Here is a 23,041-nt window from a genome sequence, read left to right on the forward strand (position 1 = left end):
ACTATGCGCAGGGCGTCGTGGGATCGCTGAGTTCATTAGCGTCTGCATAGTGATGGAGTCTCGAGCCATTTCATTTGATCTCTGCAGTGACTTTGAGGCGGGAATGCGATATGCATAAATGTTCGGCTTAAGCTGATGAGCCAGAAAGCCTTTATTAGCCGATAGTTGTGTGATATGTGCATCTTTGAACCGGATGATCTGAATCCTTTGGATGTATGCTAGATCTATACGATGCCAATGCCTAATTTGTACAAGAACAACTTTTCATCTCCTCCAGACAGCTCATGTCCTAAATCACCCCGTCTACCCGCGAATCTCCCAGAGTCGAATACGTCCCTGCTCGTTGGCGACTGCCAATTGATCCGAGCCAGGGGAGACAGCTACTGACGAGATACGGCCAAAAGGCGTGTTGGATGTGGGCCAGTTGCGGTACACTGTACAAGAGGGAAGGTGCACTGTAGAGTGTCAGTCAGTAAAAATCGATCCTGAGCAGTGACAGAGATAGAAGCATACCCAATCTCAATGCGTCCCGCTTCCACCGGCTAGCCATGACGAGGAACTGTCCGTCTGGTGCAAAGACCAGATGGCTGATGGGTGTGGTGAGCTGATCCAAGGCACGTACAGGCTCCGGGTTACGGGGGATCGGCGATGTCTCCGACGAGGCAGCCTGTGCAGCATATGCGGCCGCCCATTCGCGACGGTCATAGACATTGACTACACCGCTGGAACTTCCAATGGCGACCCAACGGTCTCCACCTAACTGTGTCCGTCCAGAGCGTCCACCAAGGCTGAGTGTCGTTGTGCCCACGGCACCGGCGTCCATCCAGCGAGCCACAACCCGGTTCAGACGTCCGTCCCATTCAGAGACCTCGCCGCTCTTGCTCGCGACAGTCATACCTTCTCCGTCACTCCACCAGGCGAAGTCGGCGACACCGCCACGGCCGTCCACGCGAACCTGGGCAATCCACTGCGCCGTGCCCGAGTGCAGAATGTTGATGATGCCACCTCCTTTGCGAGAGGAGCCGACCAGTCCAACATACCGCCCACAGGGTGACAGCTTGAACCGCTCCATCGATTTCTGTTCCTCTTTACGATCCGCAGTGCCATTGACCTTGTCGACCTTGCCACTATCGAGGTCCCAAATGTGGAAGTATCGCCGACGACCAGAGGCAAAGATCTTGTTACCGGTAGGGGGAGCAAAAGCGGAGGTGTGGATGGGCGTACGGCGGATGTGAAGTGAGGTGAGAAGAGGATTGGGTGCCTCCGCAGAGGGTGAGATGTGATGGATGAAAAGCGTTGCTGCAGGTCCGGACGACAGAAGCAATGGATAGTGAGGGTGGAACATGAGCGAGTCGATGGAAGACTGGCAAGCAGAAGCAATTAATACTAAAACCATTGATTGTTGCCGCTGACACAGAAAACTTACCGGCTGATCCTTGCCAACATCCTTAAGTCTGTGAATATCTATCACCTCCTGCCGCAATTTTCTCTTGCCTCCTGGGCCTGTGCTTTCACCAAGCTTGGTCAGATCAGTAGCACCTTGCAGCAGCTTGGCCAACGGTTGTGTAGACAGTCGCTCGTTCTCCTCGTCCGTATCCATGTCGCTGTCACGATCAGAGTCCGAGTCGGTCCGCTTTTTGTTCAATTCCGGTCTGGCCCAGTCCGGTACGGGGTGCAACTGCTCAAACTGTCTGCGAAGTCGCTTGATATACTCCTTGCCGCTGATGAAATCTTCCGCCTCGGTGACGCGCAACTTCCTCAACCTCTGGTGACTAGCCAGCGAAATCGTGAGGCGCTCATCGTCGCTGTCGTGCCACACCGCGCGATTCGTCTCCTCCGCTTCTGCGTCTTCTTCAGAGTCGGACCCCGCCGCGGAAGTCTCCGCAAGCTCAGTACCAACTGGGGCAGTGCCAGAATCGAGGAAGAAGAGCTGTAGGTAATTCTATTAGCACGCACACACCCACCGGGGGTGAGGATGAACAAACATCTGCATCGGCAACATCTGCCAAATCCCGATCGTCAAAATCATCACCCTCGTCCTCTTCACTGGCACCCTCCTCATCGCTCTTCGCCATCAACGCCATCATATCGCGATCCTGGCTCTTCAATGCGCCCATGAAACCTTCGTCATCACCGAAGAGCATTCTCTCCAGCTTCTTCTCCGTCTCATCCTTCTCGCGCACTTTCTCGGTTTCAACGCCGTCAACCTCCATTTCCATGTCGGAATCGTCGCTCTCATCAACAGACTTGGAGAAAGCTCCTTTCTCGAATGGAGATCGCGAGTTTGCCTTTCCGTTCTGGCGGGTCTTTTCCTTGACGGTGACGGTGGTTTTGGGCATCTTGCCGTTGTCGGGATGAGAAAAATCTCACAAGATAATAGAAAGCCTTTTAAATCAATACAACTATAAATGTACCATATATAGGAATCGCAATGTGAGATTATTGTCTAGATCGAATGAATTATCGTCTGCGGGTCGTCAAAAGACCTGACAATAATTTTCTTTTCGCTTCAACGGCAGAAGAAGGCGGTGATCTTGGCGGTGGGTATTGATGCCTTATGGTATCTTCCGGGTTCAGGCAGCAACTATTGGTGATGGTCGAGAGAGTTGAAACATCGAAAGGGACTAGTTTATTCCAATATGGTCGAATCGTCCAAGAGTAGCCTTTATAATGGCAAGAAGATGACACGCCGATTCTGCATAATCTCCCGTATGTATAATGTATTACCCTTGGCCTCGGTTGCATCGTGAATCGTGATATCTTATTGAAGCGCGACTAAAACATATACATGTCGTTTGGATCGCTATAAACAAATTTCTGGGAGTGTATAAGGTCTCGAGCAAAAAGCACGAGACTAGCCGGGAATGCATTGGCGCAAAAAGTATCCATATCAATCACCCAACGCCGACGCATAAGCATAACCAGGTCGTCATGATCTCTTGTTCTGAAGCGTAAGCTTTGTCGAAGATGACATTGTGTCATATTCTCCATGACTGCTGCTGGAGCTGGCAGACGCCGATGACGCTGGGGAGAAATATTCCCCATCAACTGCCGGGTCGTACTCAGTATGATCAAATCGGCCGAGTGGCTCGCTCGGCCGTGGGGGCGTTTCCAGCCCATCGCCCAGATCCTTTCCTATGATATCTTCATTTGACACAAATGAACCATCATCCTCAACGCCAGTCAGCAGTGCATTGCGCGGTGTGCGACCGTCATCCAGCAAAGCATCTTCCACCTCATCATCATCTTCGAGCAGCTCGTGAGTTGGAGATAGCGGTTTCTTGATGAACGTATCGATGATGTAATACTGGATCGCGTTCATGATAACTGGGAAAAGCAGCATGACGAAGATGATCTGCAGAGCTGTGTTCCCTTCTGTCCAGCGCAGTGCCCAGTCACCTACCTTGACAATGAAGGGCAGTAGTTGAATGAGGAAGAAGACGCAGATTTTCATTCCCAACAGCCCAAAGAAGTATATCATAGCCTGCTTGAACCACCAGGAGGCGCGTGGCGGAGAGCCATAGTTTCCAGATTCAATCGATTCCGGGGGATTCGCAAGGGCAGTATATGCCGCTAAGCGGTTTAGGATGTGAAGAATAAAGATGAGAATGGGAATTCCGAGTGTAGTCTGGTTCGGAGGTCAAATGTCAGCTCCTACATCACAGGATATTCCAAACCGTCTGGAAATGACTCACATCAATCCCCAAATTCAATAGATAGAACGAGCACGGGTTTGGTCTGTATTTGCTCGTGATTTCGAACTGGCCGGCAGAGAACATGGACATGAGTAGATTCGCGAGATGCAGCATTGCCGACCCAAAGACTTGTTTCGATACGTCAAATGCCCACACCTTCACAGGCCGCTGAGGTCTCTCCCTCCAGCGCTTGTATACCAAGGACGACAGTGCCAGTGCTCCGAGCGCCGCTTGGACTAGAAGCGAAAAGGGACCCAGCAGTCTGCATTCTCCATTGTCTTCTCCATCCGGATCATGATGTGGACCCGCCAGGAAGAAGGGTACAGGTATGGAAGAAGGTGTGGGTGATGATGTTGGGGGGCCACTGCTGATTACTGCGATGGCTGTAGCCGCGGCTGCCAGTGAAGTCATAGACGGGAGAGACATCGCTGCTCTATCTCCGCCTCCGACGTTCACAGTTTTCAAAGAGAAAATAAGGCAGATCAAGGCAATGGGAATAGGGCTCTTTCAAGAGCTCCCTATAATACGAGGGCGGCTCGTATAGCAGGCATCAGTGATGATGGATCAGAGTATAGAGTGTACTGCTGGACCAGCCACAATGCTCAGGCTTGGGTTTGGATAGATCAAACCGGGCGGAAATACATGAAAAGTAAGAGAAAGAGATGCAGAATGGATGTCCTTTACCAGCAAGGAGTCGGAACCAGCCCAGGTGGGTTGTCTTGAAATGCGACAAGTCGTCGGTGCCAGAATGAGACATGCCTCCGTCAGGTGGGCGGTTCATGGTTCACTAGTTCAGTTTAGTCACGCTGTTCATGCTGCAGTGCCAAGGCGCATAGATTGGTATCAATTAATAATTCCACCATCACTTCTAGATATCGAAACATGTCTAATAATTAATTTTGTTTATATATTTCTCTACGCTACATATTTGACCAAGAGAGGGATGAATGGCCAAACAACTCACTTCATTGGTGACACTCAAAGTGACGAGCAAGATATATATCGAAAGACATGACAAGAAGTACAGGCCAGCAATATTCAAACTCTTGACAACTTCCTGAATCATGCGTATCGTGAGTTCGATGTGAAGATGGACTCGTGATTTGACTCGAGGGCTCATGCACTCTTACAGTCTAGGCCATGGCGACCAGCTCGTACTGTAAGGGCAAAAGCCTGGAATCGCCTCACTCATCCATAGATCGAAACCATGTTTAGATCATCAGTCTCTCGACCTTGTCCTTGATGGTTCTGATCTGTCCCATCAGGTCACTGGCTTCGTTGGTGGTGATGCTGGCGGCAATCACGGGACGAGAGACACCAGTCGCACGGCCCAGAGCGAGCTTGCTAGGAACGTACACGTAAGGAACCTGATTCATAGTTAGTATTCAACCTGAGTAGAAGTATATCAAAAGAAACCATACGTTCTTATCTTCGCAAAGAAGAGGAATGTGAAGCAGGATAGCCAGAGGGGAGGTGTCGGCAGCGAGGATGACAATTTCGGCGGTACCACGATTGAGAGTCTTGGTAGCTGAAGCAGAATGTCAGTCAAGAACAAGATACAAAGGGATAAGCAGAAAGACATACCCTCATTCGCACCCTTCTTCAGCTGACGGTAGTGAGAAGCCTGCTGCACCAGATCCAGGAGGTTCTGGGTGAGGGCCTCGTCGGCAATGGGCCAAGCTGCACAGGTGGAATTCATTAGCAGATGGCCGCAAGACGAGGGTCAAGATTCGGCTTACCGGCAGAAGTTTCACCAGACATGATTTGAAGTGAGGGTTAGCTTTTCAAGAAAAGATGAAATGGCTCACTCAAAGGATCACTGCCGTATTGCAGGGTATCTAAAGAACAGGTGGAAAGAGAAGCTTGAGAAAGAGAAAGACTTTACGATAAGGGCCCTGCAAAGAAAATCTTGAAGAGGAAAATGGTCGGCGGGGCCGCAGGTGTCCCCGGCGCTAGTCCTTTTTGGGCTGGCCGGCACCAGATGGTCAGGGATCATTTCATACCTTAATTATAAGGCAATGACCTCATGCTAGTACGGTAAACCACTATTGTTGTTCTTCTTGAAGAGCATTCAATGAAACCCAGTTGAATTCTACCCTCGATTACGAGGCCATCTTAATAAAATGGAAAGGGATGTTAGCCTGGTTGTGGCAGCATGTAATCAGTGCTAATGGATCTAGATGGTAGTACGGAGTAGACCTCTAATTATACTGTAGACTTTCGAAGGCGATATCTTAAGCTCATGCACGACCCCAACTGAGCGCCGCCCCAACTTCTTGGAACACCTTGATCACGCTTTGCGGATGCATTTCTCTTAAAATATGGGCTTCTTATCCATATGTCCTAAGGTGATGGAGATCAAATGTCCACAAGCTGCCGATGTAACAGCATCGGAAAGGATAATAATATTGTTAGTAGCAACTGGCCGGCACAACAGCCCAGGCAAGACTAACTCTGTATCAATCCCTAGACGATGACCAGGGAGACTCATTATACCCGCCAGGAACCCTCATACCCGTAAATAAGAGCCACGAAAACCATAGGAGTCAAACGCCGGAAACCCCACAACCAACCCATGAGAGACAAGATGCAGCTCGATGCCTGCAAAGGGTACTCAGAGAAATCGAACAAAAAGAAAATAGCACCTCATTCTATCCCATGCTGCTGTTTGAGACGCTCCAAATTCTCTTGCCTTTCCGCCAAGTCCTCTTTCGACCTAAGCATTTTTTCCGGCTGATGGTATAATACTGGGACCAATAATCAGCAAAAAATATTCTCCTTACAACATGCGACTGCCTCTCTTGGGGTCATCAGGCGGCACATACCGACGAGGTATCTGTTCTGAAAATTGAATCCATTGAGCTTATCGCATGCCTGTTTGGCGTCGTGAACGTCCTCGTATACAACAAAAGCGGTACCCTTTGAGTTGTTCGCAATTCCTTGGCGTATTTGACTGAGACATATGTGAGATTACACATTGCAAAACCCAGAGTATGCACATGTTTCCCTCAAGAGCGTGGCTTACCGGATGGGTCCAAATTTGCCGAATAGGTCAAATAGTTGCTCAGCAGTCACGTTGTAGCTGCAAAAAATCATCACATCAGTCCCTGGTCATCAAGCGGCACTATTGGCAATTCGTATGTATGCAAAAGACGTGATAGTGGTCGACTGTCGATCTTGGAGCGGGACAGTGATGATGAAACGTACTTGAGGTTCTTGACAAAGAGAATCCTGGAAACCCTTTTGTTAGCATATATGATTATTCATGGGTAAAATGTCCGCAGATAGTCGAAAAAAGCCACTATCGCATGATGGAGGGCCAAGAGCAAGTCGGCAGTAAGAGGCTCTGGCGGAGGGGCAGATTCGCGCGATGAGACTCACCGATTGGCTTCGGGGGCGAGCTTCCGGCTCATTCTTGGGGGGACAAGGAAAGTCCAGAAAATCAATAGGCAAGAATATGTAGAAACAAGAGAGACACCCAAAGAGGATGGGATCAATCAGTAATAGCAGAAAGAGGAAGAGGGAGAAGGAGTAGAGAGAATCGATATCCGTATGGGCGGAGAAGCGCAAGGTGAGGTGACCACGAGGTTTGGAAGGGGGGATGCCTTTCCCGATTGGGCTTAGAGGCGCAGACGAGCCTCACTTTGTTGGTTAAGGTACTCTGTCGAGCGACGCCTATTATCATTATTTATTGGCGATCGCATTCAAGTCTGGAATCATATTGGACATCATACATCATCTATTAGGAGTTACAATTATCAAAGCTATGGTTAGGTAGTCATATTCATGCAGGAGACAAAGCAACGCTCAAAGTGCCGATCGCCAATGGCCGCTATCTCACCCCGGTATGCCTGGCCGCAAACGATAGATACCTCGATACTGATAGTAGGTCTGGAGTAGTTACCTGAGAAGGCTTAGATAGCAGTAGTACTAGTGTTCAGTTGGAGGTAGCAATCCCTGAGATAAGTACTGTACCCCTTTGTAGATAGCCTGTGTGCTGCTATGTAGTATGTAAAACTACTGCTGGTGGGCTCTGGTCGGCCTTCTTAGTCGCCTCCCTCTCCCTCAAGTCAACTCAACTCCCAGCCAACCTGTCACCCCATCGATCGTCGCTTGAAGAGTAATTGGCCGCGCTTTCTTCAATCATTGCCAGCAATCAATATCTTTCCATTCATCAAGATCTTTCACTGACCTTTTGGTGACGATTCACCCAACAACTTTGCCCGCCTGCCGCGGCGGTGCGTCTCACACTCGGTGCTGCAGTACTCTCCCGCCCTCGAACTAGCAGTAGTCGTCGGCAGAGGGAGAGTCAACTTTCCCTCCCCCTCAACTTCCCAGCGCTCCGGCGTGCGACCTTGCTCCCTCAATCTCTCATCCACTCAGGACTCGATTTCCCATCCTAATTCGCACTTCTCTATCGTTTCCTGACTGTGCGCTTTCATCCTGTGCCAGGAATGACTCTCTTTTTGCCTGCGGTGGCCTCTCTCTAACCCGCCTGGTTTATCACCCCCGCTTTGAACTCGCCTTCCGCAAGCACATCATAATCTTCTCCGGCCCTTTCCTTTCCTTTTACCTTTCCTCTATAACTCTCAGGCTTCATCATGATAGGTGCTACGTCCTTCTTGAACCACTCCGGGCCTCGACCGCCGCGCTACCGCACTCCGTCTCCTCCGCGACGCGCCGTGGAGCCTATCTCGCCTTTCACAACCACCGAGTTTCGTGCCTCGTGGATTGACCGCGGAGTCTCGCAAGCTGCGAGCTCTGATCGCGATCACATCACGTTGAACAATGATGTCTATTCTAGTACGGATCGGGGATCACATGGCCGAACCAGCCATGGTCGGTCCAGTTCCACCATCGACACTCTCGCGACAATCGCCTTAGCGACCAGTCCTACTTTTGCGCCTCTTTCGTACCGGCCTCCTTCTCAAGACTCCACACCTGCCATGCCACTCTTCCCTTCCGAGTCCATTGAACCTACAGAACGTCCAGCCAAGCGACCGCGGTCGGAAAAAGGTCCATCTCCCTTTCATCACCCGCAGACAGCCGTCGCGCCGGATGCAAATCCTTCCTCCACCTTCGACAGCATGAAAACCGATGCTGAGCTTCTTCTAAATTTCGCGAGACCAAGCAATTTCCACCCTGCCGCGTTCTATCCCTTGAAACGGGTGAGCATTGATGAGTCTTACTATCCTCATTACGGCGACGAGCCTAAGAGCCACTTTCGGGCTGGTCTCGGAAGCACATATGCTCTGGCGGAGGACGAGAAATCTGCTTACCTCGCTTCCACAAATCACGGGTTCCCCTCATCTCGAATGAGATCTCAGTCGGACGGTTCGGCCTTCATTTCTCGACCGGTCATTCAGGGAATACGGCCCAACACAAGCTCTTCTACTCTTCCGCCAATTGTTTGGCAAGAGGAAGAAGGCAGTACCGGAGTGGGACCAAGATCTCCAGAGACGAAATTGCCCGGGATTGAGGCACGATACGGAAGTCAAGTCTTCACTGCAGCAGAGACCAGTGCTGACCGGGTATCAATGGATGTGCCTTCCAGGGGAGATGACGATACAGAATCGGAGGAAAACAATCAGGCGAACTGCGCCGCCTGTAATTTGGTCCGAATACCCATGGATTCAGAAGAACAAGGGGATGTCACATGGATCAGTTGTGACGGCTGCAAGCAATGGTTTCATATCGTTTGTGCCGGATTCAAGAATGATCGCGAGATCAGGACAGTCGACAAGTTTATCTGTCGCCGGTGTCGACCGATCCACGGACAGACAACGTTTGTTCGAAAATCTTCTCGGGCCCGCACTGCCATTGATTATGCTGGTCTCAACCAGGGTCTTGTCAAGGCCGCCAGCGATTCTTTGGAGCATCATTATATTGAACCCATTCGGGAAGGCAAGATTCGCTTTCTTCCGGAAAACTTCCCTCGGATGAGACCGGAGTTGGTGACCGCCGAATACTTCGAACGCGGTAGCGGCATGACAGAGCCGATCGTTATTCCAGCACATCTGAACACCCGTGATTCTATCCCCATCGTCGACCCCCACTTTGACGCTCTCGTCCAGGAGGCTACGAGCCAAGAGATGTTCGATGAGCTGTTGGAGCATGTCCCTGAGGAGGGCGAGGATTTCGAGACCGTCGTCGATTGCGGCCAGGACCAGTTGGACATGGTTGTTCCTCAGGGTCTCACTGTCCGAACGGTGGCCGAGCTTTACGGCCTTGAAGAGAGGGTCGAAGTCATTGACGTCAAATCCCAGCAGGGCGAGGACAAAAGGTGGAACATGCAGAAATGGGCTGACTACTATGAGAGTACCAGCTCCAAGGTCGTTCGCAATGTCATCAGTTTGGAAGTCTCACATAGTAAATTGGGCAGACTGATACGCCGGCCCAAAATTGTGCGTGATCTTGACTTGCAAGATGCTGTATGGCCTGAAGAGCTCAAGGCGATTGGCGATTATCCGAAAGTTCAGTTTTACTGTCTGATGTCTGTCGCAGACTGCTACACCGATTTCCACATTGATTTCGGCGGGTCTTCGGTCTACTATCACATTCTGAAAGGCAAAAAGACTTTCTTCTTCATCCCACCTAAGGACAAGCATCTGAAGAAATATGAAGACTGGTGCAACTCTCCCGCGCAAGACTCCACGTTCCTTGGAGACCAGACCAAGGAGTGTTACCGGGTCGATCTGTCCGAAGGCGATACGATGTTGATTCCATCTGGCTGGATCCACGCCGTGTGGACTCCCACGAACAGCCTGGTCATTGGCGGTAATTTCTTGACGCGACTCAACTACGGAATGCAGATCAAGGTCGCCAAGATCGAAAAAGATACCAAGGTTCCAAGGAAGTTTCGGTATCCGTTCTTCCAGAAAATCCAATGGTACACTGCGTTGAAATACCTGGAGGACGATCCTATCCCTCAAAGTGTGCTCGACGCTTTCGCTGAGGATGAAAACTACCGGTTTCACAGAGCCTATCCTATCTACTACGAATTCGGGGAGCGGGAAAACATGGCGCCTGCCGGGGACCCATATCACAATTCTCGATTTTACTCCCAGGCAGAACTGGAGGGACTTCCAGATCTTGCCAAGTACCTGCTTCGGACAGCATTAATTGCCAGTGGCTACATGGTTGAGGGGGTGACAATGGACGCCAGGAACGCGGTCAAGCGATCTATACCGAAGGGTCAAGGAGATCCAGTTGACACAGTGAGAAAGTTTGGAATCTGGGTCGCGTGGAAGCGTGGAAATGAGAAGGCTCCGCAATGGACACGCCCCGGTGTGGTGGAAAGCAACGCCAAACTCAGCCTCGCGGAGAAGAAGCCAGCAGGGCGACCTAGCCGTCGTTCAGAGCGAAATGCAGAGGGACAGCGCATGTATGCAGAACGGCAAGCTGTACAGCGGCCACTAGAACAACCTCCAGATTTGACCAATGGTCTTTCTAGCGGAGAAAGCTCTTCTGCGCCTTCGAATGTTGAGATTCATCAGCCTGCCAATGTTTCGACGCTTCCAGGCACCGAAATGAAGGAACTGAAGGAAGAAATGGTTCAGAAACCTCGATCTATACCTCGAAGCTCTGGGTTGGGTCCTAAGCGTGTTGCCTGTGATGCGTGTCGTAAACGAAGAATCCGATGCCGGCATAAGGATGAACACAACGACACAATATCAGCAAAGCAAACGACGTTTGGAGCCTTCCCTGCGGGAATCCAATCATCTTTGGCACACGATGCCGCATCCGCGTTGAATTCATTGGCGGCTATCGCGTCTGAAGCAGGCTTGCAGGACACCGCGAATGGGTATGGTCTAGATCGGTTCGAAGCTGCTGGGAATTACAACACTGCCATTTTGAGCACTCCGAATGCAGTCACCAGCAAAGTCAATGATGCCAGCCCCGATGGTCTCGGTACGGGAAAGAAAGGGCGCAGCAAGGCTTGTGACGACTGCCGAAAGAGCAAGGTTCGTTCTGATTGTTTCTCTTCCTGTGCACGTGCGTAACTGACCATTTCTGTAGCGCAGGTGCATTCATGATGAATATGGTAGAATCGACCCTATCAAAGCTCAAGAACGATCGAAGCCCAGGGCTGCAGCCTCCGCCAAGAGGCCACGCCCTCAGGAGGAAGAGACTGCATTTACCTTGAACAAGAGACCCAAGCAGGAAAGCACCTCTCCCGTAGCGAGGTCGGCCACTCTCCACAGAGCTGAAGGGGCCGCGTCTCATACGCAGAGGCCGGCTGAATTCGAGGCCTCCTCATATTCTGGCGCTTCGCACGCCCACGATGGCATAGCTCAGACAAATCTGACATCTGCCGAGAGAAAGTCTCACGTGGGACAGACTTCGTACGCATCACCACCGGCATTTCAGTCAGACACGGTCGTTATGGAGGAGGTCGATGCAGCATCCGTATCGAAGCCAACTGCTTCACTTGTTTCGCCGCCAACTTCTCTGGCAGACGAGACGGATGTGCCTCCCGAGCAGGATGGGGAGAAAGATAGCCATGCTGTTTATCACACGCCTACTTCTAGTTCCCGACATTCCTCCCGTCAACCACGTCACGTCGACAGGTATGTGCCCGAAAGCCAGCCAGCCAAAGCCGTGAAAACGACGACGCACACACCGGCTGCAAGACGGGCATCCTTCAGTGGGTCAATGACCACTGCTCGTAGAATTACGCCTGGTGCGCAGGCAAGCTCGAAGAAACCATCATCACGCCCTTCGTCGTCTCATGCGAAGAAAGGAGTCTCTCCGGCGACAGAGAAGAAGTTTGACCGCAACAGTACGGCTTCAACGTCTCCAGGGCATAAGGGCGCGAAACGTGAGCGCACAGCAATTGCTGACAACGAGCCCGATGCGGAGAGTTTACGCTTGATTCGCGAATTGCAGGAGCAGGAGTTTGGCTTGCGCAAGCGAACTGCGCGAGTTTGAACTGGGTTGGGCTCCATAATTTGGCTCATATTGAAGCGGTACTATCCATGACGGTTATGACTTCATTTTCCTTTGTCTTTCTTTCTTTCTTTCTTTCTTTTTTTCTTAGGTATCCCAGGCCGGCAAATCGGCAAGGTTGAGAGTGAGAGCTGAGAAAGCGGGATTCACATGTTGTGGTTTGGCATTTGGGAAACATCAGGCGGAGTTTCAAGCGTCAGATTTCAAGGTCATCTTTTGCTCTTTCGGTCGTTTTACAGGATTTCGCACATGGCGTTCCATTGCAGGCAAGGGTCTCCCGGGGTAATTGTTGGTTTTGGGGGTCTTCATTGCATCAACCGTTTTACCACACAGGAATTACCTTGCTGATTGCTTCAATTACCTTTTTCTTCCCTTCATTGATTATCGATTCCTTTCTCGGCGTTTACGTGCGTGTATATGGGACAACCCGGCTGATAACCCTGATGTATTTCGTCTCAAGAGATTCATTCCATTCATTCGTCTTTTTCTGGCCAGTTTTCTTAAACCATTGATTTCAACTTGCACTTGCTTACCCCGGACTCTTCTGTGTGTTGGAGGGATTAATCGAAGGTTGGAGTCTGAGTCTAGCTGAATTCGCGATCGTTCTCGTTTCTTTCCTCCCTCCTTACTAAACGGCCAATACCTCTTTGCCCATCTTGGGGATTTGAGTACTTCGTTTTCTGTGTTGGGGTTGGTCATTCTACCTTGGCAAGCAAGCTTCTGATTGTTATTGGGTCTTTTCTGTAGGGTTTCCTAGTAATTGAGCGCAATGAGGATTCATCTGAAATCAGTCCCAATCCCAAGCCCAAATCTTCGAGGAATATGTTAAGTCGATTCTTTCTATTTCGAATATTTCGACTTGGTTCACATCGCGTCTTCCGAGTCTATCCCTATAAAATCAACATTCATATGAACCGCAACACCAGTCCCACTGCGTGAAAAACAGATAAAGCATAAGGATCCCAGCAACTCCGCCTTCTGGCTGCAGAAAACTCCAGCATCAATATAAAAGGAAATCTTGTGTCTCATCATCCGTCATATGCGTTGTCGTTTAACCGTCTAGCTCCAGCTCCCGGCCTTGACAAGCAAACAAGAAAACTTGAGGGTATATGCGATAAATGCAACAGATACAAACACTGAAGCAGGGCTTCCCCCGCTGATACGCTAGGTTGTCCATTTGGAACATATTCAAACAAACACCGCTTCAACGCCATCCAGGGCAGTGATGCTTCGCTTGAGAAGTTACCAGATCAGACTGGTTTCTCGTGGGGCAGGGGGTTCGACAGGCGCTTGGGCCGCATCTTTTCGCCCACCCAATCTTTAATCACGCAAGGATCCTCGTCGGGTCCTTGACACACCTTGCGGCGGTCGAGATGCTTGAACCGTGGGCCCAGGGGACCGTTGACGTAGTGATACTGGCCCGCGAAGCGATACTGTCGACGATCTCCCAGAGGATAGAACTTATCTCCCCAGTGACCGTTAAAGTAGAACCACTCCGTAGGGGCCAACGGGCTGGCGGTGGATGCACGCAACGTGTCATTCGCATGATCATACGTATACATGTGCGAATTCAAGAGGGGGTCCCAGAGAGGTCCTCGGTCCGTTTGGTCATGAAGAAGACCCCAGGGTAGAACATACGAATGGACACCAGGAGTGGCATACATGGCATGCGTACCCACTGCGGAATATATGACTGGCTACATAGTGGAAACGACTGATTAGTCTCTGACCCAATGAAATCACTAAGTGTGGGCGTCGCAACTTACCCGTTGTCCGATTTTCTCGACCGCTTCATAACTATATGCCTCGCCTGCGGAATGCGCACTAAAGAAGAGAGCTTTAGGCTCGCCGTTATAGAAACGAACGAGGCAATGCTCCCAGTCGCCGATGTGATTGCCGAATCGCACGTTCAGAACCACATTTCCGAGATTGAAACTGTAGAAGAAGAACCAAAAGGCATCAACTACGCCGTTACCCTTGTCCACCACGAGCAGCACTGCAGGCGCGTCACTTCGGCCTCCGGTCTCTTGCATCTTTATCGGTTCGCCACCGTACCGTTTCCGCAGCTCGTCCCTGACCCTCTCGTCCTGGAGAAGATCCTCTGGCTTGGAGTAACCGAGATCCTCCAATGGCAGTGTGGCGGCTTCGTCTTCCGACATTGATTTGTGATTTGTGTCATACCATTTAAAGCGACCCTCAGGTGTATCTCCTGAAATGGCCCCGTCCACTCGACCGTCCCAGTCAGACCACGATTCTTCAGAGTGCTCATCTGGCGAAACAGGGATATTCTTTTCTCCTTCCATCCACGGGGGGCGTTCCTCAACATCATCATTACTGGTCAAGAAGACGTTGCGACCATTCTGCCATTGGTTCAGTCGGTCCAGATCTTCCAACGTCGGATGAATCAGCTGCGACTGCACCGGTGTGTAGTTTAACATTGGTGTGACGTGGAACAGATGCTCTGCGATATCACATGGCCAGAACTGCTCATTGGAGAAGAGATGCACAAGAGGAGCGTATTCAAAAACATAGTCTGGAATCTCTCTAAGCGAACGTTCGGCATCATCCCACTGATTCGTCAGTTGCTCCTGTTCTCGGAACCAAAAGGTCCGCCACGGAGCGGCCTCCTCTTGCACCAAGACAGAGGTATTGGGCTCCCGGACGAATTTGCGCTGACCGAAGCGCGGACGAACCGTGCGGAAATGAGCGGTACCGCAGAGACTCAGCCAACGACAGGCTTTGCGGTCAAACCACGACCGGGAGGATGCGATCCAGCGCTGCTCATCCCTGTCCTCATCGTACCAGATGAATGCCGACGGATTCAAGGCACGTAATAAGCTATTGATCGAGACATAGGCGATCAGTGAGGACAAAATGATAATTGTGCCTTTCGCTTTGCCAATCATCTGCTCCACAGCCAGGGAGACAGCCCCGACGTTGGAAGTACTTGATCTAGAAGGGTCAGATAACGAGGGGTCGGCCTGGTGATTTTGGGCAGTGCTGGTAGAGGTGACAGCGGTGGTTGTAGTAGTAGTAGTAAGGCTTAAAGATTTCCCAGATTGGATTGCACGGCCAGGCGCAAGTGAGATCAGGATGGTCAAGGAGGACTCCTCAGAAGGAAATGAGGGAAGATGAGGGTCATGAGAGGTGACTACGGGGCAAAAGACGGAGAGGGTGCATAAGAGAGTCAGGGCAACCAGGCCCGAAGATGGAGGGGACGACACTATAAGAAGGCATTGCCAGGTTAGCAGTGGTCGAGAACAGCTATGACTGGTACCACTACCGACTTCAGTGAGGGATCCCGTGAGCAACGACCAAGTCAGGGTAAATAGAAGGAGGGTAAAAAGAGTTTAGATGGACAAAAGAGGAAAGAAAAAAACCAGGAATCATCCAGTCAGAATGAGGGACCGGGTATAACGGAAGCAGATTAGATAATTGTGAGGGCCATGAAGATGACAGAGACAGATGGAAAAGACTGTAAAGAAAGAAGATCATTCTTCTATGGAGAACGTGAGGGCAGCAAAAGTGACGGATGCATCTGGACAGTGGATAGTGAGCGTGGAATCAGCTCCTTGCTTCCGCGCAGAGCCGGATTGACGAGTGTGCCAATGATGCAGGCGGACAAGGGAGGACAAGAAGGGCAAATCGGATCGGCAAGCAGGCAAGTATGAACCGAACAGGGAACACGAAGATGGATCATCATTCATCAATAATGAGTGCAGACTGCAGAGTGATAGACTAGGTGCATGGGGATGTCTCTGAACGGAAGACGACGGAAGTGGATAACACCATCGGTGATCTTCCGTAGGGCAGAGGATTATTAATTGATTGTATTTGTTGGTATTGCAGATGGATATCGATGGAAACATGGAAACAATTGATGATGACATTAAGGTAGATGATGATGATGATGATGATAAAATACAAGCGACTTACTTTGTTGATGATTACTGGTTAGCAGAATTGGTTGGCCTTTTGGTTGATATGGAGGGGTAGATAGATGGATGGATGGATAGGGAGGGATAGGGAGAGAGGATGAAACCGGAGAATGGAATGGGATTAAGTTGGGAGGATGATGGAAGAATGAATGAATGAATGCAGTCAGAAAAGAAAGAGAGAGAAGAGACAATAGAAGGATGAGATCACCAGGGACGATCCAGAAGGAATTGAGTTTCATCTTTCCAGAGAGGAGAGTCATGGGGAAGATCATGATGACAGTGTTTTGTCCAACACAGCACTCTATCTAGACATTCGGTAGTAAGAGGAAGAGAGGAAGAATGATAGGTAGGTAATTCTTTCATTTACAATGGATAATAAAACAATACCATATCACATAAGTTACATGACAGTGATTGTTGATAATCCCACCTAGACTGTCATCTTATCATGGTTCAGCCCTGTGGAAATCAAACATCGTCATCATCCTGCCCCTCATCAGCATCAGCATCAGCATCAGCATCAAGCAACAACATGCTAGTCTAACAGTGGTTAAATAACAAGTCAGTGACCGCTTGGTTCCCAGTTCCAAAGTCCCACAAAGGCGTTATCCACCGGATCCAGTGGAGTTCTTCTGCCCGCCGCCTTCTTCCGTTTCTTCCTTTCGCGTCGCCAGGGAAAGAAAAAAGGGTCTCGACTCTCAAGCGCTGTCTATCTACTCTACTGTCATTCTAAAATCCTGGTTCAAACAGGGTTTGATCTTCAAACTCTGAACTCGTTAGTCGTCTTTTCCAGCTAGCTGTCTAGCTGTTCATGCCCAATGATTCTGCCGGCCTAAATCATGCAGTCTCACTCGGAGCCGATATTGGTCTTGGACCCGGCCATGTTGGCAGATGAGGATGACTCCGAGTACGAATATGAATACCACGAGGTCGACACCGAGGTATGATTGATTGCCTGTCCCTTTCTCGCTTTGAAGAGTTCGCTCGAGCTTATTTTTGTTTCCCGTACGGTCAGACCTTCTACCTCAACCTCGACCTCACCTCCCTTCACGGACCCATCCGTCCTCCCAGACGCCGTGACCCCGCTTCGTCTACTGCTGCAGTTCCAACTACCCCGACTGCCACCACCAGTCCGGATGCACCGTCCCTATTCCCTGCTCCGTCCGATGACCATGAGCCAGCCATTGACAGCACCGAGCCTGGCAACGTTCCTTCAGAGCGCTTCCAAATCCTAGGCCTTCACACCCCCAACCCATTAGTCTCGTACCAAAATCAAATCTTCAGCTGCTCATGGGCAGACCAGATCGGGACAGAGCTGCTCTTCGCTCGTCCAGAGACGGGTCCCGAGCCTGACCTAGAGTCTGCATTGCCGCAGATCTCTCCATTGAGGCGCGGCAAGGATTTTGACCTCATTGCCGCCAACAGCGTCAAAATTCTCGGTCGCAAAGCGAACCTGATCTCCAGTTCCGGCTTAGGGTCAACTCAGGAGCCCTCGATACAAACATCCGAAACGGCGAACGTGGTCCGCAAGACGGTACCACAGTCGAATCAAGCTCGGTTCCTAGAACGACTGATGCACATCAAGAAGCAAAAGGGCGAGACGGACACTGTGCGCACTGTCTTCAGTACGAAACGCACCCAGAATCTGGAGGATCGGCTACGGGGCTGGGCTCGGACAGAGGAGCAACTTGCAGAGATCCAGCAGCTCAGCGAAGCTGCGATTCAAGGAGACATCGCAGCGTTGACTGCGCTGGAAGAGCTCTACAATGAAATTAATGGCCAGAACTTGGGGTTGGGGCTGTCGGACCAACCGACCCAGCCCCGTTGACGTGCCTACGGAGTTCGCCTTTGTTGTCGACCAGTCACTTGCGACATCAACTTGAATTGATTGCAGGATTTGCCATTGCAGTTATATGGCCGATTGGCCGATTGTGTGCTCATGTTTTGGCACAAGCATCAGACTTCGATGAGAATCGATCTGCCAATTGCTCACGTGACGAAATCCGAATCCCCAGCCGAGGATGAAGAATCAGGTCGGTAACACACACGGATGAACCACAGAGGCACTCCCTCGGCCTTGCTGTGCAGTGCGCAATGGTTCAATGGTAACCGAATTGGGCCTCGGATCGAATCAGAACCTACGTGATTCTCTGGGCCCGCTCTTGCCGCATTCTCGACTGATGTGACCAACTTAGGTTGCCATATGTTTGTCCATTATCTTGATCCTGGACAAGGATTGAACCGGAAGAGCCCGTGCATCATCATAACAATGCTTACGTATGATGCGTCAACTGAATCCCATCCTCTTGTGCAACAGAACTGTGTGCCTCCAGCGACCCATTCTATTATGCTGACATACCAAGCGCAACCTAGTTCGTGGATGCATCCTATGAGACGGAAATGAAACTATGAGATGTGATTATGAAGACTCGCTAGCAAGTCGATCTTATATCACGTTGTAAACGAGTCGCACCGCCATGAAAATCCGAACCAAATCAATAATGACAGTCAATACCTGCTTTTCCAAACCGAACCAATTCCTAACGTACTCTAACAGAACCATCCAGAAAGAGATGAGACTCGCTGAAAAAGTAAAGGGGAACAAAAAAAAAAAAGGAACACCGTAAAATCCGGCTCCGCAAAACAGCACCCTAGGAAGAAGCATCAAAGTCGCAATGCACAGATATATGGTACTTCATCGCAGCCAAGGCAGCAGCTGATGGTAACGGTCAAGCTCGTTTCCCCTCTCGCCCCCAGAGACAATGTGTTGTTCTTGACTCGACGGGGGACGGAGGAGGTGGAGGGGGATACTCCAGCGCCGCGCGAGGATCTGAGTCGAGATGGATGGATTTGGGGCCGTCGGCGGACGCGAGAATCGCGCGGGAGATGTCCTGGGTAAAGGTCGAGGGTGTCACGAGGGTAGGACGGGAGTGAGGATGTGAAGGGATGGGTGAGGCCATTGCGACTGATGCTTCTGGTTGTATTGTTGTTGTTGGGAATGTGACGGTGGCCCAGGTGAGCTTGGATAGTCTGATGGAAAGATACTAAGATAGGTGTATGATGCTGTAGAGGTACGATTGGGAAAAATGGGGTATGCTGGCTGAATGAAGCTTGTATAAATCTACATGGATAGGATACCCTTGTTAGCTACGTTATATTCCGAAAGAGGTGCCTCCGAGAATCCCCGATGAAGGAGTAGGGCAGAACAGAATGAGAAGAACAGCTCCATCGCCGAATGCCATGTGATGTAATCTTTGAGTCTTTGGAGAAGGCAAATCGCTCGTGAAGATCCTTCATCGGGGACAGGGAAATGAAAGCAAACGGAGAAAAGCTTACCTGGACTGGGTGTACACTGGAGGATGATCCCGATGATGTAATGATATACAAGGTCCTTGCAAGGTCAAAAGGCTGCTGAGTTGTACAAGCAGCGTGGTATGGGCTAAGCGAGAGAACAGTCTCAAGTCACAGCAGCAGATGATATGACAGAGATATTGTATGGAGAGAAGGTGCAGTGAGCTGAGGAAACTCAAGCTGTGGATACGACACTATGGGGTGGGCTGGTAGCTGTAAGCTGGTGAGCTGTCCACAGGGAACCAGAATAGAGAACGTAGAAATAAGCTCTGGAAAAACTGGAGAAGGCAGTAGAGGTGAAAAGTAAAAGAATGATCAAGTATCTAAGGGACATGGAGAGAAACCCAGCCGATATAAATGAGAATGGGGACCCGGCCAGGAGCTAGTGTGCATTGCTGAAGCATCCAGTCAAACATCCATAGATCATTTTAATCATATCGGATAAATATTAGTGTTATTATTATTGTTATTTTTCCAGTCGGATATCCCCATCACCCTCTTGTAATGCACGTCGCCTAGGTCCAGGCAAGTGTTTGACCGTTAGGATCATCGCCCTAAAAGGGATCCAGGGTATTTCCCCAAAGTACCAAGGCCTTCGCCCTGCTTTTCTGGCATGTATGAATGAGGTTTCATCCCAGAACTAGGGACTAGAGTACTGGACTACTACCTAGTACGTAGTAGTAATGGTCCGTTGGGTATCCAGGCGGACGTTAGTGTACATCGCGCATGCTTGCCACGACGGAACGGAAGGGGCGGAACGTAACCCGGTGGAAAGGGAAAGCTGTGTTGTCTTCCGGGGGAAAAAAGGAAGACCACCTTTAGGTACGTAGTTAGGTAGTCTTGGAGTGGCAGAATTAGGAACAAAGGGGTGAGATGGAGGAATATGTAAGTAACCTGAATACATGCCTGATAGGCAGGCGAACAGCCGGTGGAGAAAGGATTAAGCTGAAGAAAGTATGGAGATTGGAGAGCATACGTGTGCATTTGATGGAGACTGTGGGGGGGGAAAGCCTTGAAGGAGCTGCCAAGTCTTACACAATAATTGCCAAAAGCTAGGCACTTCTCTATCTACGACTGTAAGGAGCAAAGGGAGAATTCGAAAGGGACGCCAGGAGTCCGGGACAGATCGAATCAGGGATTTCTGCGACAGATTTGGATCATTACTGATTCTTATCCAGGAGATGGTACCGCAGACATGTCATAATTTTGTGTTGACTTGGTACTTATTATTATTTGTCTCGAAGGTACGAGAGTACTCCGTCCTTGTTCCAGAATCAACATCCACTGCTACCTTACGGCCAGGATCAGGCAGAAAGGATGTCAACCTAATCCATTGATGGAGTAGCCTGCCATACCAGCAGAGAGAGAAAGTAAAAGTAAACGAAATTCTTTGAGAGCATTCTATGAGAATGGGAAGTAGACTAACTTTCTCCTGATTAATGGAAGATGTAACCGTTCTGGAAAGCTAGACTAAACTGTGTTTTTATGTTAATTCCCGAAATTCTGGGGAAGCTCCTTAAGGGATCCATATTAAAGACCAGCTATATCCAATAGACCAGCACAATTATGCATGCATATATCAATACTTACGCAGGAGGCGGCGATCGGCTTGAAGCTAACCAAACCATCGGGGACGTAGGATAGAACTTTGGAAGAATCAAGGATCCCAATACTAGATAATAGGGGAACCACCATAAGGAAGATGATTTCCTCATGCAGGCTGATCCTTTTTATTCAATTCTACTTTCTGTAGCCAACATCATCAGATCCATTAAATCTCGATACATGCTACTAGTAACCTCGCAGAACGGGAAAATATTATTAGGGGGCTTCAAATGCTTCAGCCATGGCTTATGCTCAACAACTCTGCTACAGGTCTTTGTCCCTAGTCTCCAGCCTTTTTTGAGAAAACTCCGATAAGTAGCCGATGTCACGCCGTGCTTTTACTGTTCTCATTGTTAGTCGACTTCTATCCTAGTGGTCTGCCTTTACTTCATCCCACTTCATATCATTCCGCTGAGCCCCAGCCTCACCGTGATACCCTATCCTACCCTCATCATCTGATCTATCTACATGGTCTGATGCTCCCGGTTGAATTTAAACTTTTACAGGTTTCAACCAGCTTCTAGAAACCCGGAAAGAATCATTAATTTGTGGATACTGGATTGACCCTTCGGGCCATATTCCCTTTTGAATCCTTCGCCTTGTTTGCCCGATTGGGTTTGAGAAAACCTCATAATGTGACAGTAGATACAGAATATTCCGCTTCTGAATACCTTACCTTCGATGGATGGAAGATTCGATAGTTAGATTGTTGAGAACAGAAGTACCTACCTTTACGTTCGATCGTAACCTCGGCATATGATTAGACCGATTCGTTTCTTTGTTCAGCGATCGTATTCATAGACTACCTAAGGTTGATAGTGTATGGGGTTCGGTATCTAGAATGGGTGCTAACTGCTTGAGACCGTCTTGGAGAATGCGTTGCGCGATATTCAGCCCTTCCTCCTACTGGATCTGCCTTAGGATTGCTCGAGTATCCTGAAGAAGTTATCCGTACTCATTTGCCATTCTTGAGTATCTGAATCTATTGTCTTTTAGTTTAGTTGGAATCCAGTACATGCGACCATAGGGTGTGGAAAACAGGGCTTCCTGTCTGCTCAGCTATACTTAAGCTAGTATCATTAATATAGCTAGAAGTTATATACACCCTTAAAGATTACTCCCCTCTGCCTTGTACCATGGACAAAGATCCACAAATGGAAAAGCACCGGCGTCAATGAGATCGCTTAGGCCATACTCAACACAATTTCTCGATTGCTCCCACTGCCAGAGCCTTGTCAGAAAAGATTTTATCAAGGTCGCCGAGCTGCTGTATCCAGTATAAAATGCTTCAGCCGTTCTGTAGCTGCCATGGCTAATCCCAGCTCCAACGGTGAGCATGAGAACATACTTGCCCTCAAACAGCGAGGGTGTTGCCTGTTTGACCATCATATGCTTGAGAATGTCAGGAAATTCATGACATCTGTTCCGCCAAACTGACACGACTTGCTTGTGTTCCCTTGCGTATCTTTGTATTCGTCCCCACAAGCTATGAGGGACATAGAT

General features: G+C 49.7%; 7 protein-coding genes across 7 annotated transcripts; 2 read left to right on the forward strand and 5 right to left on the reverse strand.

Moving 5' to 3' along the window:
* Nucleotides 1–303: 303 nt before the first annotated feature.
* CDV56_107145 (WD40 repeat domain-containing protein) lies at nt 304–2,339 on the reverse strand (the record flags this gene model as incomplete). Its single annotated transcript, XM_026760764.1, has 4 exons — nt 304–455; nt 514–1,363; nt 1,427–1,930; nt 1,986–2,339. The coding sequence occupies 4 exons, from the start codon at nt 2,337–2,339 to the stop codon at nt 304–306; spliced, it is 1,860 nt and encodes a 619-aa protein (XP_026616044.1).
* Nucleotides 2,340–2,929: 590 nt separating this feature from the next.
* On the reverse strand, nt 2,930–4,106 carry CDV56_107270 (STIMATE family protein; the record flags this gene model as incomplete). Its single annotated transcript, XM_026760889.1, has 2 exons — nt 2,930–3,628; nt 3,696–4,106. The coding sequence occupies 2 exons, from the start codon at nt 4,104–4,106 to the stop codon at nt 2,930–2,932; spliced, it is 1,110 nt and encodes a 369-aa protein (XP_026616045.1).
* An 800-nt stretch (nt 4,107–4,906) lies between these two features.
* On the reverse strand, nt 4,907–5,456 carry SNU13 (SNU13 family protein; the record flags this gene model as incomplete). Its single annotated transcript, XM_026760988.1, has 4 exons — nt 4,907–5,062; nt 5,117–5,223; nt 5,280–5,375; nt 5,435–5,456. The coding sequence occupies 4 exons, from the start codon at nt 5,454–5,456 to the stop codon at nt 4,907–4,909; spliced, it is 381 nt and encodes a 126-aa protein (XP_026616046.1).
* A 2,840-nt stretch (nt 5,457–8,296) lies between these two features.
* On the forward strand, nt 8,297–12,626 carry jhd1 ([Histone H3]-lysine-36 demethylase; the record flags this gene model as incomplete). The annotated part of the gene is made up of 2 exons (XM_026761136.1): nt 8,297–11,659; nt 11,715–12,626. 2 exons carry the CDS (start codon nt 8,297–8,299, stop codon nt 12,624–12,626), a joined length of 4,275 nt encoding a protein of 1,424 aa, XP_026616047.1.
* Nucleotides 12,627–13,894: 1,268 nt separating this feature from the next.
* Nucleotides 13,895–16,854, reverse strand: CDV56_107747 (uncharacterized protein; the record flags this gene model as incomplete). Its single annotated transcript, XM_026761366.1, has 3 exons — nt 13,895–14,341; nt 14,411–15,867; nt 16,791–16,854. The coding sequence occupies 3 exons, from the start codon at nt 16,852–16,854 to the stop codon at nt 13,895–13,897; spliced, it is 1,968 nt and encodes a 655-aa protein (XP_026616048.1).
* Nucleotides 16,855–17,421: 567 nt separating this feature from the next.
* CDV56_107873 (TFIIIC subunit 6 family protein) lies at nt 17,422–18,410 on the forward strand (the record flags this gene model as incomplete). Its single annotated transcript, XM_026761492.1, has 2 exons — nt 17,422–17,523; nt 17,598–18,410. 2 exons carry the CDS (start codon nt 17,422–17,424, stop codon nt 18,408–18,410), a joined length of 915 nt encoding a protein of 304 aa, XP_026616049.1.
* A 901-nt stretch (nt 18,411–19,311) lies between these two features.
* CDV56_107929 (uncharacterized protein) lies at nt 19,312–19,542 on the reverse strand (the record flags this gene model as incomplete). The annotated part of the gene is made up of 1 exon (XM_026761548.1): nt 19,312–19,542. One exon carries the CDS (start codon nt 19,540–19,542, stop codon nt 19,312–19,314), a length of 231 nt encoding a protein of 76 aa, XP_026616050.1.
* Nucleotides 19,543–23,041: the final 3,499 nt, after the last annotated feature.

The sequence above is a fragment of the Aspergillus thermomutatus genome, assembly GCF_002237265.1.
Source record: "Aspergillus thermomutatus strain HMR AF 39 chromosome Unknown NODE_51, whole genome shotgun sequence".
NCBI lineage: Eukaryota > Fungi > Ascomycota > Eurotiomycetes > Eurotiales > Aspergillaceae > Aspergillus > Aspergillus thermomutatus.